The sequence below is a fragment of the Diorhabda sublineata genome, chromosome X (assembly GCF_026230105.1).
Source record: "Diorhabda sublineata isolate icDioSubl1.1 chromosome X, icDioSubl1.1, whole genome shotgun sequence".
In the NCBI taxonomy this organism is placed as follows: Eukaryota; Metazoa; Arthropoda; class Insecta; order Coleoptera; family Chrysomelidae; genus Diorhabda; species Diorhabda sublineata.
In genome coordinates this window covers 18467547-18484510 of record NC_079485.1, presented here as the reverse complement: position 1 = coordinate 18484510, position 16964 = coordinate 18467547, and the positions used below count along the sequence as shown (strand labels likewise).

Here is a 16964-nt window from a genome sequence, read left to right as displayed (position 1 = left end):
CTTTCTTCTGGTGATTTTATATTAAACTTCTTCTGAATATTGAAATCAAACAAAGTTGACCCATTCTTTTGTTCTTTATTTAAATAGTGACAATCGCACACTTTTGCAAATTCACTTGGATCTCTATCTTTTCTACTGTAAATAAATAAATTTAAAACATAAATCTTTGAAAAGTGAATATCATTCTTTTACCTTATGAGAGAAATCCATCTATTCCTCTCGGTCTTGTTTTTTGGGAACCGAAAAAACTTACATGGATGCTTTAAACTGTAATGTTTACAGTCTTGTACAAAGCACATACCTATTCTGAAGCAATCCTAGAACTTAAAAACCTGAAAATTAATTTATTTATACTCGAAAACTCATGACTATTAGTAGATGACAGAGATTAACAACAAAAATAAAATAGACATAACCTCAACAAGTTTCAAAGCAGAATTAATATGTTAATTTAACTCACCTGGTGAGAAACTAATAAAAACCTCTTAAATAGTACGTTACTACAACAATATATTCAACTGAAAAGTCTTATTTTATAACATAAACCACGAAAACACTAAATGAAAAATTGCTTATGGGCATTTACCATTATCAACGAAATTGTTTGGAGTCGGTATAAGCTCCGCCCGTCTTTGTGACGTCAAGACTTAGGCTGTCTATTAAGCTTCTGCCAACACGCTATCGAGTATATAATCTTTGCACGCTATTATGCGATACTGAGGGTGCATTTCACTAAGTGTTCACAGCGCATGAAATACTCTTTTTGGTGTTTCTCATGGCGACTACGATCGGTGTGGTCGCAATGAGAACGTCACTCATTACGTCATAATTAACGCTCACAGCCACCTAAGTCAAGATATTGGATGAAATGAGCCCTGAAATAATTAGCAGAATTTTCAACGCTCAACGCAAGAACGATTGCAACCATGAGAATCTATCTTATTATTTGGTAACCGTAATGTAATTCCTTTCATTGTTTTCAAAAATTTGGAACACGAGTGAAAACCTAAACAGAAAAATTTTGCCTGGGACTGGATAGTGAATATAGATGACCAAGTAGCATATAATCAGGTAATTACAGAATTGCGAAATAAAGATTCAAATTATAAGAATTTTTCACACCCAGGAGCATCTGATGTTCATTAAGTATTGTTATTAGATAAAAAAGTGCACGAATGAGATAAGTAATTTCTCCTGGTGAAGGTCTTGTCGTAACTGCCATGTTTAGCGACTGGTAAGCTCTATTTAAGAAATAATCATAAATTCTCATATTGTAGTATGTAGCTTTTGAGTAAGGGAAGGTTGGATGATACCGTGCGGTTGGTAATACCGCGTCCCAGTGTAACTACATAACTATATATAAAAGCTATGACTGTGTATGCATCACATGATCGCCCTTGCGACCGAGTAACCCCGCCCCGCGCGGCAGTGACCCACGGTCAGTAGTACGAGTAGTACGCCTGTAGAGAACTTTTGCGCGTATTTCTATAATTTTTCTGTGACTGACGTATCCAGGTATGTACTTCTTTTTGCGGTCTAAATTATGTTGTTGTAATGTATTTTGTAGCATAATATGGTGTTATTTAAAGTAGATAAGAATTTTGTTTGTAAAATTCTATTGTGGTGGCAAAACAAAATGGCGTAGGCTGACAATGCCGCGCTCAGGGCGCGGTATTAACAATTTTATATTATAGGTACCTATTTTCTCTTTTACAGATGGCTGAAAGTGCACCAAAAAGAAAAAAGTCATGGGATCCACTTCAAATGCAAGCTGTTTTAGAAGCTGTAAAGAGTGGGAGAAAAATAAAGGAAGTAGCAAGATCATTTATGCTTCCGGAATCATCAATTAGAGATAGGTTAAAAAAAGGAGAATACTATGACCCTCGACTTGGCCGAAAGGCAACATTTTTGAAAGAATAGGAAAAGGAGTTAGCTGGCCATATTATCAAGTTAACTAAAACATTTTTTGGAATCTCACAACAAGAGCTACGTAAATTGGCTTATGAGAACAAGCATGAATAGAGTGTTGGGTTTTGATAAATCTGAAATTGCGTTGTTTTTTTTTGCAATTTAGAAGAAATGACAGAGAAGAATACTTATCCAGCAAAACGAATATTCAACATTGATGAAACAGGTAATACAACTGTTTAAAGACCTGGAAAAATTTATGCACCTAAAAGAATTAAGCAAGTTGGCAATATTACAAGCGGAGAACATGGGTAAAATGTCACAGTTGTCTGTACCATGAATGCATCGGAAACTTCATTCATCCCACCCATGTTTATATATCCACGCCAAAGAATCAAACCAAGTCTCAAGATTGGAGGGCCTATTGGAGCAGAATATGAGTGTTCAAGTCTGGATGAATTACCGAAGAACTTTTTGAGAAATGGCTTCGTCACTTTGCCAAATATATTACTGCAACAGCTGAAAACCCCACTCTACTAATTCTTGACAATCATGCTAGTCACTTGGCTTATCACTTTTGCCGGGAAAACGTGACATCCAGCAGCCGCTGGATGTCACTTTCTACGGTCCATTGAAGACAGCTTATCATAAAGTTTGACTTATATATGAAAAACCATCCATATGAAAAAATTACTCATGATGTTTTGGCTTCAATATTTAACAAAGCTTATTTGAGGGTACCTTCGATGGACGAGGCAGTAAAAGGTTTTGAAATGATTGGCATTCATCCCATAAATCCCAATGTGTTTGATGATGATGATGATTTTATATCAGACCCAATTGTTGAAGACTTAACTACTCGAAACGAAAATTCATTCAACAATGACATAGCAACGGAAGCACTCTCTACACATGTTGCAAATGAAACCGAACCTGTTGCCAGTACTTCGCGTAGTACCATTTTAGAGATATTGAGCCCAGTGCCTCGAAAAATTCAGAAAATTAAAAGACGTTCAAAGAAACAATACTCTTAAATTTTGACCGTCACGCCACTAAAAGATCAGCTAGAAGATAAGGGGAGAAAGAGAAGATAAAAAGAAAAAAAATAAAGGTTAAGGAAAACATGTTAAAGGAAAAGCTTTAGCAAAAGGAAAATCTGTGAAGAGAAGAGTGTTAATTTCTAGCAGTGAAAAAAGCAGCGAGGATATTCCCCTTGCACAATTATGTAATGACGACGATGAAGATGAGATAAGCTCAGACAAAAAAAATGAGAATACTAATGACATATGTAAATTATGTGGTGAACTCGGACGTAATGATGAAGTCTGGTTTCGTTGCTGCTCTTTTTCAACCTGGATCCACAAAGAATGCAGTGGAAAAGAAACGGCAGAAACTTATATTTGAGACTTCTGTTAAGATTCTGTTAAGGTAATCACTATACCTAGTTATGTACCTACAATGGCTGTGAATTATGCCTAAATAAATGTTGATTGACCTATGTATCGTCTATTATTTTGAATGCACGCTATTCTCAAACCAGTTTGGTAATGCCGCGCTTTCGTAAATTTTATTTTTCTTCCTTTATTTTTATATAGGTGTTGTACAAAATAAATATTGTATTTAAAATTGATTGCTAGGTAACCTCTTAAAATAAAAATTTAGCTTGAGTTGATCTGATATGCACTAGTCGAAAATTATAGCCATATGCTCTTAAGGGCGCGGTATTATCCAACCCTCCCCTACATATATAGTGGACCATAATGAGAATGCTATTTTATATCTTGCCATTTGATGTGCCTAAAAATGTGGCACTTGTGTTGTATAGTCTACAGCAGCGGTTGTCAAACTTTTTTAGTGACGGAACCCTTTTGGAAAGCGAAATACTTGAGGGAACCCTACAATAAAACAATAGTCTCTAAAAGTATATTCTTTATTAATAAGCATAATAAACGTAGAATGTAACATATACTTATTACTTACTTACATAACAAGTATAATGAAAGAAATAGAAGATATTAAAAAAGAAAAAAAAATAACTAATGGGAGGTATGGAACTGTTTTTTATTTTCCATTAATTGGTTGATATCAGGTTTAATAGAAGACAGTTGAAGTCTCATATCAGGTTCGGCGTCCAGTCTATTCCGGTATTTTGTTTTCGTGGCTACATAGGTTGAGAATCCTGTTTCGTACAAATATGTTGTTGGAAATGGAAGAAGAATATTCAGAGCCATTTTGGTAAGCATTGGGTATTCTTCACGGATTCTGCACCAATAATCGTTGAGAGATGTCGTTTTGAACAATGACTCCATACTTGTGTCTGATGACATTTCTAAAAGAGATTCATATATCTCATTTGACATATTTTCGGGATTTGCAAGGTGGGTAAAAAAGGATTATGAATCCATGAATTCAGTTTCAATTTTGTATTCTGTTCTTCGGGAAAATACTTCTCAAAAGATGCGCGCATCGAAGTGAGATATTGGACTAATTCTTCAAATACATCATCTTGAACTCATTTCTGAGTTGTTATCGCTAACAAACTCACTGAGTAACGTGAAGCTTTCTATTTCTCTCTTACTAAAGCAAATAATCCAAAAATCTAATTTTCTTTTAAAGGCAGTTATTTTGTTTCAGGCCTGGAACACTGTTGTCTGTTTACCTTGCAATGATAAATTTAATTCGTTCAGTTTTTGAAAGATATCCGCCATGAAAGACAGTCGGAACAATCAAGTTTTATCATACAAACGGTCTTTCAAATTGAAAGAAGTATCTGAAAGAAACATTTGTAACTCGGCTTTAAGTTCAAATAGCCTTGTTAAAGTTTTACCTCGAGACAGCCATCGCACTTCTGTATGGAGCAGCAGTGTTTTATGTTTGCTACCATAATCTTCACACAATAATGAGAACAATCGGGATTGTAGTGGGCGTGATTTGATAAAATTAATAATTTTTACCGCTTCATCCATTACTAATTTTAGGTTTGACGGCATTTGCTTCATTGCTAGTGTTTGTCTATGCAGGAGACAATGACTGGAACCACAATTAGGTGCTTTTTTTTGTATTCGTGACACGACTCCCGCTGTTTTACCCGTCATCGCCTTGGCCCCATCTGTACAAATGTCAATGCAATCGTTCCAACTGAGATTATTTTCTTCAAAAAATATATTTATTTTATTAAAAATTTCTTCTCCGGTAGTGTTTGTGGGCAACGGTGAACACATAAGCATGTCTTCTTCAAAAGAACTTTCATATGGATATCTCACGATAACCAGTAAGATAGCCAGACCAGCGACATCAGTAGACTCATCCATTTGCAAGACGAATCGTGTTTTTTGTAGACGTGTAACTAGTTCTTGTTTGACGTAGCTTGCCAGATCATGAATTCGACGTGAAACAATATCGTTTGATAGTGGCACAGTAGAAAGATGCTTTACAGATTTTTCATCGAGCATACATTTTGTTATGTCTAACACACATGGTTTTATTAAAATCTCAGCGATAGTGTGCGCTTCACCTTCTTGTGCAATGCGATAGCTAACTAAATATGATGCCTTTGTGACCTTTTCATTGATAGTTTGGGTTACTTGCATCATAGTTTTTTGACTTTCCAATAACTGTTCTTTTTTACGTACAAAAAATTCTCTATTCTTGTCTTTAGACTCGGGGTGTACAGTTTCTAAATGTCGGCGCAACTTGGCAGGTGCCATGGAACTATTAGGAAGTATTAGTTTACTACATAACATGCAGAGAGGTGAGCCGTTAGAATCAACAAATCCGAAACTGATATATGATTCATCATACTTCCTTTTTTTCGCCTTTGAAACCGTGGAACTTGACGTCGTTGCATCATTATCATCGATAATAGCTGTACACTCCGCGCGTACTGCTTTTGAACATTCGGCTTCGTTAGAAGATGTTGTTGCAACACGTTTAACGTCTTTAAGCCAACGTTCCATTCTTCTTTATTAATAATTACTTGTCAGGGTGGTGGGGTCAAATTAACGCACGATCGTTACTGAGTAGAAGAGTTTAGTCCAAAGATGTGTACAAAACTGATACAACCAGAATACAGCAGTAGAACAAAAATACTTCGTTTCTAGCAAATAGATACTTCGCTCCGAACGCTAATCGTCGACTGATTCGAGTGACGAAGCGCGGTCGTCGCTTTTACAGTCCTAGCCTCGATCTCGAACATTCTTAAAAATACTCGAGTCGGCGCCTTTGATAAATATAAAGCCGAAATAAAAATAGAAATACAAAAAATGCGGTGTAAACAATCTCGACTTGTTTTGAAGTTATATAGCCGAAAGTCGCTTATTTACAACTATAGCGTCTAATCTCAGCGGCGGCTTTTATCAAAGTGACTGCGCGCTCACAAGTAGATATCGGCAGTCGGTTTTCATCAAGACAAAGGCTAAAGCGGCTTGCGGATCTCATCGGTGAGACATAAAGCATAAATAAATCACCTTAAACTTAAGTATGTATTAAGTCTATTCTTTTTATCTAGGCGCGTGCCGTCCTGAATAAATATTTGGGCTACTGTAGAGATATATTTTTTTAATCTTCTGACTCTCGTATTTTGTACAGGGATCGGTGTAAGTAAAGAACTTGCAATAGGTTTGCCATAAAGTTTTATTGAAGAGCGGCGTGATGTTAAACTCTCCTCGTAAAATGCACTGTTTCAAGTTAGAATGAAATTACTTTACTGTGCTGGGTGGCGACTGAGTTCTAAATTCTTGCGGAACCCCTACAGAGGCTTCGCGGAACCCTAGGGTTCCGCGGAACACACTTTGAGTATGGCGGGTCTACAGCATAGAACATACCCTACTTGTTCTGTGGTCTACAGTGGCCTGATAGAGATAGTGTAGCCACATGAGAGTGGTGGTAATTTATATTTTCAAATACTTAATCAAAAACTATTCAAGAGCTCAATAGTATTTTTAACTAAAAGAAACTTCGAAAATAAGCTATTTTGTGTCGTAGTTTGGGTAAAACATAGCGGACACACGGTCCCTATCAAGCCACTGTAGTATATTCGCAGTTGTTTCCTTGCAAATCTGCAAAAGTTTAATAATTCGAATATGGTTTTGGACACATTCGTACTATTGAGAAGATCCGTAGAAGGTTTATTATTGTATGTTTTGGGTTTAAAGTGGCCCGATCTTTTGTTGTTGTTTTTAGAAAATAGTATATTACGCTGTAACTTCGACCGTCAACTAGTATTTCTTTCAAATATAAATTATAGCTATAACCATGAAAAAGCTTTATGATAATAATATATTACCTATCCTTATGCAACATGTACAAATGTGATGTTACATTAGGATAAACTCTTTGTTTTTAAAGTTAATTTCCTTTGTGTGTGTTGGGGGCTACATCTCTATTTATTAAAATTCGAGTAATTTATCGCGTTATCTAGAAAATATGCAAATACACAGAAAAATAAAAGTAAGTTTAGAGTAGTCTGCCACACTCTTAGAGTAAACAAGCAATTAGTACTGTACCCAAACAAAAACAAATGTATTCAGTCAACTTTAAAACACGTAGGTTTCCCCACTTTTTTTAATCTCATCGTTGCGCATTTCGTTGTGAACTGTTTGTCGTGAGCTTTGATTTTCGATGACTTGGAGATTATAGGCATTGTAGTTAATAATAGAATAGTCTACAATCTTTGTTTCTAAAGTGAAGTGTTTATATGATAAACTTGTGAATTAATTAACTGTGTACATCTGAAGAAATGTCAAAAAATATTGAAGAATTTAAACAATTATGTAGGTGAACTGCGTGTTCTAACCACAAAATCTTAGTGCCGGTTTTGAAACTGTCATTCCAGTGGACTATCAGCTGACTATATTTTTGTTTACAAACGGATCATTACTAAACAGGTTTAGAAAACTCAGTTTTCTAGTAATTTCTAAATGATGTCATTTTGCAAACAACCAAAAATTGTTTTCGATTCTCATTAATTTGAAGGTTATGTTGATTTTGATTCAATACAAATAAAAACTTTACGAAAATGTTGTGCCTCAAAAAAGTGTATAGAGACGAGCTCCTACAACTTGCTCTATTATTAAGCATTTTAAGAGTTAACCACGATTCTATATATGACAATATTTACGATAATTTGGATTATGATAATGGAACAAGCTGGAGAAGTATTACACCTGCTGTTTTAAGATCTCATTACGTTAACCCGAAAAGTTTGGATTTAGTCCTATTAAATTATCAGAGAGATTTGTTTGCTGATCTAAATTCTTTAGGCAGATTTAATAGAGACACTTTCAGGCATTCAAATGTTACAACTTATTTGCTTAATATTGACCGAACCTCTCCAGGAGCTAACAATGATCCCTTACCGAATGTTCCTCAAAACCAAACTGAAAATGTGAATGAAGAGGCTTCCAATTCTTTGGAGATGGGAATAAATCTTACACAAGAGGTTAGTAATTTTTCTTTACAAACTTATTTATTCAGAAATATGGCTAAGATTTTCCAATGAGAATACATAATACTTGAATAGGTAAACAGTAATTTCATATTATTTTCAAGTATTCAAATATTATTCTTTAAAAATATTTCATACTATATTTGCATATATATTTACATCTAGTAGATCCATAATATTCTTGTTAATATTAACTTTGATTAGACACACACTATAACGATATAATATGGGCTTTATTAACAATTAGTGCATGTGATTCAAAATTTAATATTCTAAATTGGCAATGCTTATATAGTTTCTGCTAAAGTTATTCTGCTTTCACACAATTTCTTGACTTTGTTACTATAATTCTTTATTGTAGTTTTGCATAGTATGAACTTTTATTTACGCAAATGTAAACAATTTAGGAATATCACCTACATACATCTATATATTTCTGTATCATTAAAAATATGTTTTATTTAAAATGGTTAATATATGAATAAAAAAAATATTCTATAACTTAGAGAATTTCAATAATTTGTTAGTATCATAGATAAATTCAGTGTCATAGCATACCCACTTTAGAAAGAAGTGCGAAATATGTGTTTAATGTAATTAATTTTTATATTTGAATATCCATACAAGATATTTTATTATGAAAACAATGTGAATGATTCAAATAATCAATAAAACATAGTTTTCAACCCTAATACAGAAATTACAACATATTGCATACTGTTGAGATTATAAGTATTTACATAGTACCAGTATTTCTTTGATAATATAGAATTTTAGGGTTTAAAAAGGTTACTAGATAAATATGTAATTATTAAAATTAATATATAGCTAAACTTCAATAATTAGCATAATAGGTAATACTATAATATTCAAAAATATAAAGTGTATATAGTAATTTATTTGAACTAAAACAAATTCAGGTTAAGGAAATGTGTGATAAGTTTTAACTGTAGGCTTAATTGTAGAAAATAAATATTTAAAATAGTGTTCTGCATGTATTTTTTCAAAGAAGAATCACATTTAAAGATAATGAGATACTGTTTAAAACACAAATATTAATTATATTAATATACACTAGGTTATTTAAATATATTTCAAGAAAGACTTTTATTTGTTTGTGTGCAATTTCACCAACTTTGTATACACATAATGTACTCAATTTATCATATCTCCACATTAAACCTACTTGGTTTAAAGTGGAAATGTATACTTTAAATCAACCTTCAGTAATAATAATTTATTATTACTCATAAAATTTGTTCAGTACTTAATACTTTTTTACAATAAAATGAAGTGCAGGTTTGCAAAACTGTCTACTATTTCTAAAAATATTGTAATAATAACTTCAAAGAATAAAAATTAAACTGTTAAATTAATTTTTTGGGAACAAAAATTATGATCAAATTTCAGTCTTCAATGCAGTAAAAAACTATACCAGTTTATGATTTTTCAATAACAATTGCAGTATTGCATGCAATTATTATTATTATTATCTCTTGTTCCTATTGTGTTCAGATGTACATAGCAGTAGTAGTAGTTCCTTACTTTTTGAAATTATTATATCATCCTGTCGTATGCATACCTATAATTACTACTATCCACATTTATTTTTTACTAAGTTTTGCTTCAAAAACAACAGAAAAGGGATTGAAAATAAACTGAGTTGTAGTTTGTGAATTATACTTTGTGATACATCTCAGTAACTTGATGTTTTAATGTGTGATTCCAAACCACAATTGTAGAACCTGTAGATACAGTTTATCATGTACAATCATAAAAGTCTTCTGGACCCTATATGACGTGTTGGTTAAGTTAGTGGGTGCGAGTAAAAAGCTTTAGTAGAAATATGTATTTCATGACATTGGTGACAGAAGGTATTACTTCCTTTTTTTCGGAGAAATGAGTTCCAGGAATATGCTTTGGCAGCATATAGTAAATTAATACACTTTAGATTGAAATTGGTCCAGTATTTGCTTCTATTGGAGAATTGCTGTGGAAGTTGAGTGAATAGATTTCTTTAATTGTAATATTAGGTTTTAATATGAATTACATATGATATCCTTGATTCATTCAATATTCAATTCATATTGCAATGAACATTTCTTAAGATATTTCGATTTAAGAAAGAAATATTTAGATTTAAACTCGTTATTGGGGTTATTGGATAATCAATTAATAATTTGTTGTAATATAGAGAGAAAATAATTTTTTAATAGTTTTATATATAAACAAGCGCAGTGTATATAAAATTCAGATAATAGAAAACAGATATTGTCTGCATATATGGTTTTTATATTTAATATTATGGTTGTACCAAAACGTTTAATTGCAAATTACACAGTGTAAAATGGAAAGGTCTATGCTATGATGGGATAAGGAATGACGAATTGTGCAGACGATCTGGAGTTAAAAATATCATAGACCAAATACTGAGATAAAAATGGCGGTGGGCAGGTCATGTTGCAAGGATACAAGATTACTGGTGGACCAAAAGAATTCTAGACTGGAGACCGAGAACAGACAGACGAAATCCAGGATAACCCCCTACGAGATGGACTGACGATATTAAAAGAATACGAACAAATTGGGTAGCAACCGCTCAGAGCAGAGAAAACTGGAAGCATTTGGAGGATGCCTATGTCCAGCAGGGGACGAGATAAGGCTGAATGATGATGAATGAAAACATTTAATTATGATGTTCCATACCGAAAAAAGATTAGATTTTATCAGGTTCCTCAATTTTTATGAACTCTATTGTCACTAACTTGAATATATGATTGAGTCATTGTACAATAAACTCGTATCTGGTATCATTATCTTACCAAGAGTCTTGCAGTTGAATCAATAAATAAATTATACCAGTTCAACTAGCAAATTTTTATTTTTTAATTTTAATTTAATTATATATCAATGAAGCTTCATTATAACAAATTATATAGCTACCTATTTGTTAAACCACCTATAGATCAAAGTCCATTTTTGTCATGATAAATTTGTTTAAAATCATTTCTATAAGAAATTTTTGTGTATTGTGTTTGAATTTCAGAAAAGCAACGTCAAATATATGTGAATCAGTGGTATTTTTGATTTGAAAATTGGAACAAATTTGGTACTGACAAATGGCATTGTTAGAATATTGCAATTTTTAAGTCATACTGAACTTAAGACTATTTTTTGATAATTTTTGAAAGACATCAAAAGAGCCCTAAAATCAAGAACATTAGATGCATATATATATATATATATATATATATATATATATATATATATATATACATATAAAATCTTCAAGTAGTTTTTATTTCCTAGACCTGTTGATATGTTTATGTTTCTAAATCGTCTTGATTTTAGGTCTCTTCTGATTTAAAATTAGTTTTTTTTTATAATTTTTCAAAGACAGATACAAATTTGACGTTTCGACCTGTTGCGGTACTTATCAAAATATGACTTGACACTGACAATTTGCGTATTTATATTAATGAATGGAGCTGTAAATTTTACTTGAATTATTTAGGTCTTTTTTTATTTTTGATAGCTTTCTCAATCTATTGAACCATTTCTAAAAATTCTTTTTTTTCGTGTATTTGATTCTGTTTCAAGTATTTCTGAATCTTCATAATTTATGATTTTTTTTTGATATTTCGTGGTTCGTTAATGCAGTTTTTTTTTTATCGTTTTGGTTAATCTATTAGTTTAGATTAGTCTATTCTCTAAATACTGAGATGTCTGCCCTATGTAGATAGCGTCACAATTAGTACAAGGCAGTTGATATATAATATTACTTCTTTTGTTTTTTTGGTGTTTTAGATTTTAATTTGGTGAAATATTTGGATAATGTATTATGTCCTTTATGAATTATACTAATATCATATTTATTGAAATAATTCGATAGTTGTTGTCCTTGTTCATATGGTAAGGTTTCACATTTTAATGCTTATTTTCTATTTTGTTTGTTAATTTATTATAGTATTTGTTTATTATTTTCTTGAATAGGTTATTTATCATTTTTTCAGAATAATTTTTTTTTCAATGCAGTTTTTGCACAGATAAGCATCTAAATTCAGGATCTGGTAGTTGGATAGATCTATCAGCCAAACTTATTATCACTTTTTTGAGACATAGAATGAAATGAATTGAAGTCAAATATCTTGGGTACCAAGTTGGTCGTATACCATTCTGTTCTTATGTTATTGTTAATTTTATATAATGTGACATCAAGAAAATTGATTCTATTATTTTGCGCAACCTCGATTGTGAATTGAAGTTTTTCATTTTTACTTATGTTTTCAATTTGATTCTTTGGTACAGCAGTAATGCAATCATGTACAGATCGACCAACATAGCTTTGCCTCTGAGATACACAAAGAATAAACAGAGAGGGTTAGTGTGCGACAAAGCCCTTTCACCGGAAAGTCCAATCGAGAGAAAAATTTTAGTCGAAACCGTTGATTGAATGCAGTACCTGAATCAACGTCGAAACAAATTTGGTATCGGTTGACGACATAACCGGACCTAGGCATAGGCCGACCCGGGCGTGCGCCAGGGGCCCCCGCTACGGGTAGGATAGGATAGGAATCCCAACATCCTTATTCATTCGCAAGTAGAATATAATTAAAGGAATTATGCATAATATGATAATCCTGTATGCATAATATGTAATCGTAGTCAAAATTCATTTAAATAAAAGTTGAGGATTAAAACATATCGGATTATGAGCAAGTATTAGAAAAAAATGGATAACCTTTAAATTGATGATTATTTAATGATTAAATGATTATTTAACAATTATTAAGAATTTTTTGAGTACTACTGCCTATAGATTATAATACGACTTCTCGCCCACTGTTGACACAATCTCAGATTGGTTTTCATCAGGTAGTTCTTCGACGCCGGATAGATTACAATCTTTATCTTCCTGTTCTGATTCAATGTAGCTATCCTCATCATTTAAATCAATAACCAGATCATCTACGATAATGTCTATTATGGGTTTATTCGTCATGAAATGTCCTCAAATTTCTTCGCTCTTTTGCTAAGAGATTTCAACTGCTCTGGAGAAAATTATTTAAAAAAATCTTCGCGATGTTGCATAACATCGTTGAAATTAAAAGAAACATTTTTATTTGCAACATAGTCTTTGAGTTCGGCCCAAACCGATTCGATTGGATTCAAATCCGGATGATACGGTGGTATTCGCACAACGTTATGATTTGCTGCTAGAAAAAGCTGATGTATTTCAAACCGCTTATATTTTGGCTTATAGTCCTTTATGTGAGCTTATAATTTAGGTTTCAGCATCGTTTTATTAAATGGAATATTTCTCTCTAACCATGATTGCATCTCGGCTTTGGGCATTAGGCACAAATCCATCTTCACCACCTGCATGTATTATGATTAAACGACCATACTCGGTATTATCACTTTAGCCTTTTTGGTGCGTGTGTGTAGCATGAATATAAGTCTCATCCATGTAAATAATAGGTCGACCCTCTTCTCTGTAGGTCCGCATTTTTTTTAAGAATTCTATTCTCAGTGTTACATGTTTTATAACTTGTTAAATTATAGTCAGGACTTTTTGAATACTATTTTATTAAGGAAACATATATCATTTACAAGATGATAGATAAGCGCAGGAGTGCCACTGACGTTTCTACTTGACGTCCGTTCTGCCATACACTAGCCATCTAATGCTATCTTATGTAACACTCAGTATTCGAATGGGCTGGCGCTCCATTAATATTTTTCTGTTCGTTTTCACCTTCCTCCATCCAATTCCGAGATTATGAATGTTTTTTCTCAAAAACTCTTTGCAACCATATCGCAAATGATATTTCTATGAATTACCCTGAGCGTAGGAATTCTTTTTTCTGTGATATGGAAATTAACTATGCACTTAAGTAAAATAGCCAAATCAGCATCATCCATTGTGAGGTTTGAATGTTTCACTCTCTTTTTATTTGGACTTGAAAACGTTTCCTGTTCACCTTCTTCTATTTTTTTCATCTCTGATTTAGTTTTCCTTACGGTTCTTACGCACACACCTGTAGCCTCCGCTACTTGTTCTTGAACCTTCGATGATAAAAAATAATTATTAGTACATACACAATAAATACATATTCGTTAGGAATTTTTATATTTTTTCTTTGAAATTGTATGTGTTTTTGATATAGTATTTGTTTTGGTATACAATTTCTTCCAAAATATTTTTCAAATAATTAGATAATGAGGTAAGAGGAGTTTCAATATTTAAAATATTTGGTCGAAGAGGTATGTTTGGTTTGTGCAGTTTTGGCAAACCATATATTTTAGGAGGTATGGCATTGTGAATTTTCAATTTTTCTGCATCTGATAGCGAAATGAAAAGTTCTTCTTCTTCTCAAGATCGAATTAGATCATTATTTTCTTTTTGATAAGAATGCATAGGTTCTTCTTTAATTTTTTTGTAAGTTGTCTGATTATCTTATTATTATAATATTCTGATTTTATAATAATCGTTTTATTAGATTTATTATTTTGATTGATAAATGAAATATATATATATATATATATATATATATATATATATATATATATATATATATATATATATATATAATAAATTGCTTTAATTTCTTATTTCTTAGATTTATTTATGCTTCTAAAAGTTCGTGATTTTAGGTCTCTTCTGTTTTAAAATTAGTTTCTTAAATAATTTTGAAAGATAAAAATTGACGTTTTGGCTCCTTTTGAGTCTTTATCAAAATATATTTTGTTATATTTCAATAATTATTAAAAAAATAATTTTAAAACAGAATAAAATCAAGAGCATTTAGAAGCATATACAGTTTGGTGCAAATGAAAGGAATAAATTCGTTATTTCGTAAACCGGCGACTTTAAGGAAAAATCCTGAAACTCGTCGATTTTTATATTAAAAAGGGCTATTCGTAAGGATACCTTTCTATTTTTGACGTCATCTATACGTGCCTGATGACGTCATCGCTAAAATTTTTAAATGGAAATGTGGGTGTTGTAATACATTATTTGAAAGGTCTTTTAAATACCTATTCAGCCATATCAATATGTACAGTGATTGATTTTTGTATTTAATTAAAAAATTAATAAAATTTTATTATTACAATAAATATTTATTATGTATTACTCATTAAATACAACGAAACCTAAATTAAGTGCTCAAATTGTTTACCTCCAGCTAAAATACAATGAGAAAGACGTGCCGCGAATTCTTCTCGAACCTTCTCTATAACTTTACTTTTCAAGTATCCCCATAAAAAGAAATCAAGAGGAGTCAAATCAGGTGACCTAGGCGGCCATTCTATTGTTCCTCTTCGACCTATCCACCGATTTGGGAAGACGTTGTTCAAATAGTTGCGCACCAATACAGGAGGCGCACCATCTTGTTGCAGCCATAAATCATTACTGTTTGGAAACACCCGGTTCAATTCAAGTAGCAAGAAGTTTTGAAGAAATTCTAAATATCGAAGACCTGTTGAGGTTTCTTCGAAAAAGTATGGCCTAATAATCCTATTATCTATTATTCCCGCCCAAACATTAACTTTCTCTAGATATTGAGTACGGTACTCTTGCATCCAGTGTGGATTTTCTGTAGCCCAGTACCGATAAGTTTGACGATTGACATGACCGTTTAGTAGAAATGGAGCTTCATCCGAGAAAACAACCTTGATATCGGATCTCTGTTATTTTGTTCCATCAAAATTTCACAAAACTCAATGCGTCTGTCAAAATCATCTTCCATAAGCTCTTGTACTAAACTTACTTTGTAGGGATGTCACTTTTCCTTCTTCAGCTTTCTAAGAACTGTTGAATGGTCCATGTCATTATCTAATGCTATTTGCCGTGAACTGGTATGGGGATTATCTTGTAAGGCTAACAGAACATCTAGTTGTTTGTTTTCTGATATTGGTTTTCTACTACCTTTAGGCAGGTTTTTGACATGACCCGTTTCTCTGAATTTCTTCTCAATTTTGCTTAAAGTGGATTGTGAAATTGGTTCTCGGTTGGGGTATTTATTATCAAATAACGTACATACTTCTTTCTGCGTACGTGCTTTATCTCCACAACCAATCATTATTAGAATTTCAATTCTTTGCGTTTCAGTCAGCTTTATGTTGATAGATACAAAGACTTTTTGAATTCGTCTAATACAATAATACTATCAATCATTTGACAGAAAGTTAATTATGTTTAAGTGTTAATGTTGATGTTGATAAGGTAACTAGATTTTTAAAAAAGGTAAAAAGTAGGTAGATAAGACATTTCATTACCATTGACGGCCTTACAAAATTTATTTTTGTGTGTCAATAAATACATCATACCAATCTGTTGAAATTTCATAAATAATATTTGTGACAATACGCAAATCAATTACTGTAGATATTGATATAGCTGAATAGGTATTTAAAAGACCTTTCAAATAATGTATTACAACACCCACATTTCCATTTAAAAATTTTAGCGATAACGTCATCACGCTCAAATAGATGACGTCAAAAATAAAAAGATATCCTTACGAATAGTCTGTTTAAAAATAAAAATCGACGGTTTTCGGGATTTTTCTTTAAAGTCGCCGGCTTACGAAATAACGAATTTATT

General features: G+C 32.2%; 1 protein-coding gene and 1 long non-coding RNA gene across 3 annotated transcripts in view; one reads left to right on the top strand and one right to left on the bottom strand.

The window, feature by feature from the left end:
• Window positions 1-58: 58 nt before the first annotated feature.
• Window positions 59-694, bottom strand: LOC130451176 (uncharacterized). 2 transcript variants are annotated; one of them, XR_008910686.1, is made up of 3 exons: window positions 461-694; window positions 193-332; window positions 59-135 (listed from the first exon to the last, which is right to left on the bottom strand). It is a non-coding gene; the product is annotated as an uncharacterized LOC130451176 (long non-coding RNA). The 2 variants fall into 2 exon arrangements; XR_008910685.1 differs by having other exon boundaries at window positions 193-323.
• Window positions 695-7385: 6691 nt separating this feature from the next.
• Window positions 7386-16964, top strand: part of LOC130450763 (segmentation protein cap'n'collar) — a 192322-nt gene continuing 182743 nt past the window's right edge. The window contains exon 1 of the mRNA XM_056789385.1: window positions 7386-8347. Coding sequence (XP_056645363.1) covers window positions 7925-8347 — 423 coding nt within the window. The 5' untranslated portion in view covers window positions 7386-7924. The remainder of the gene's footprint in view (window positions 8348-16964) is intronic.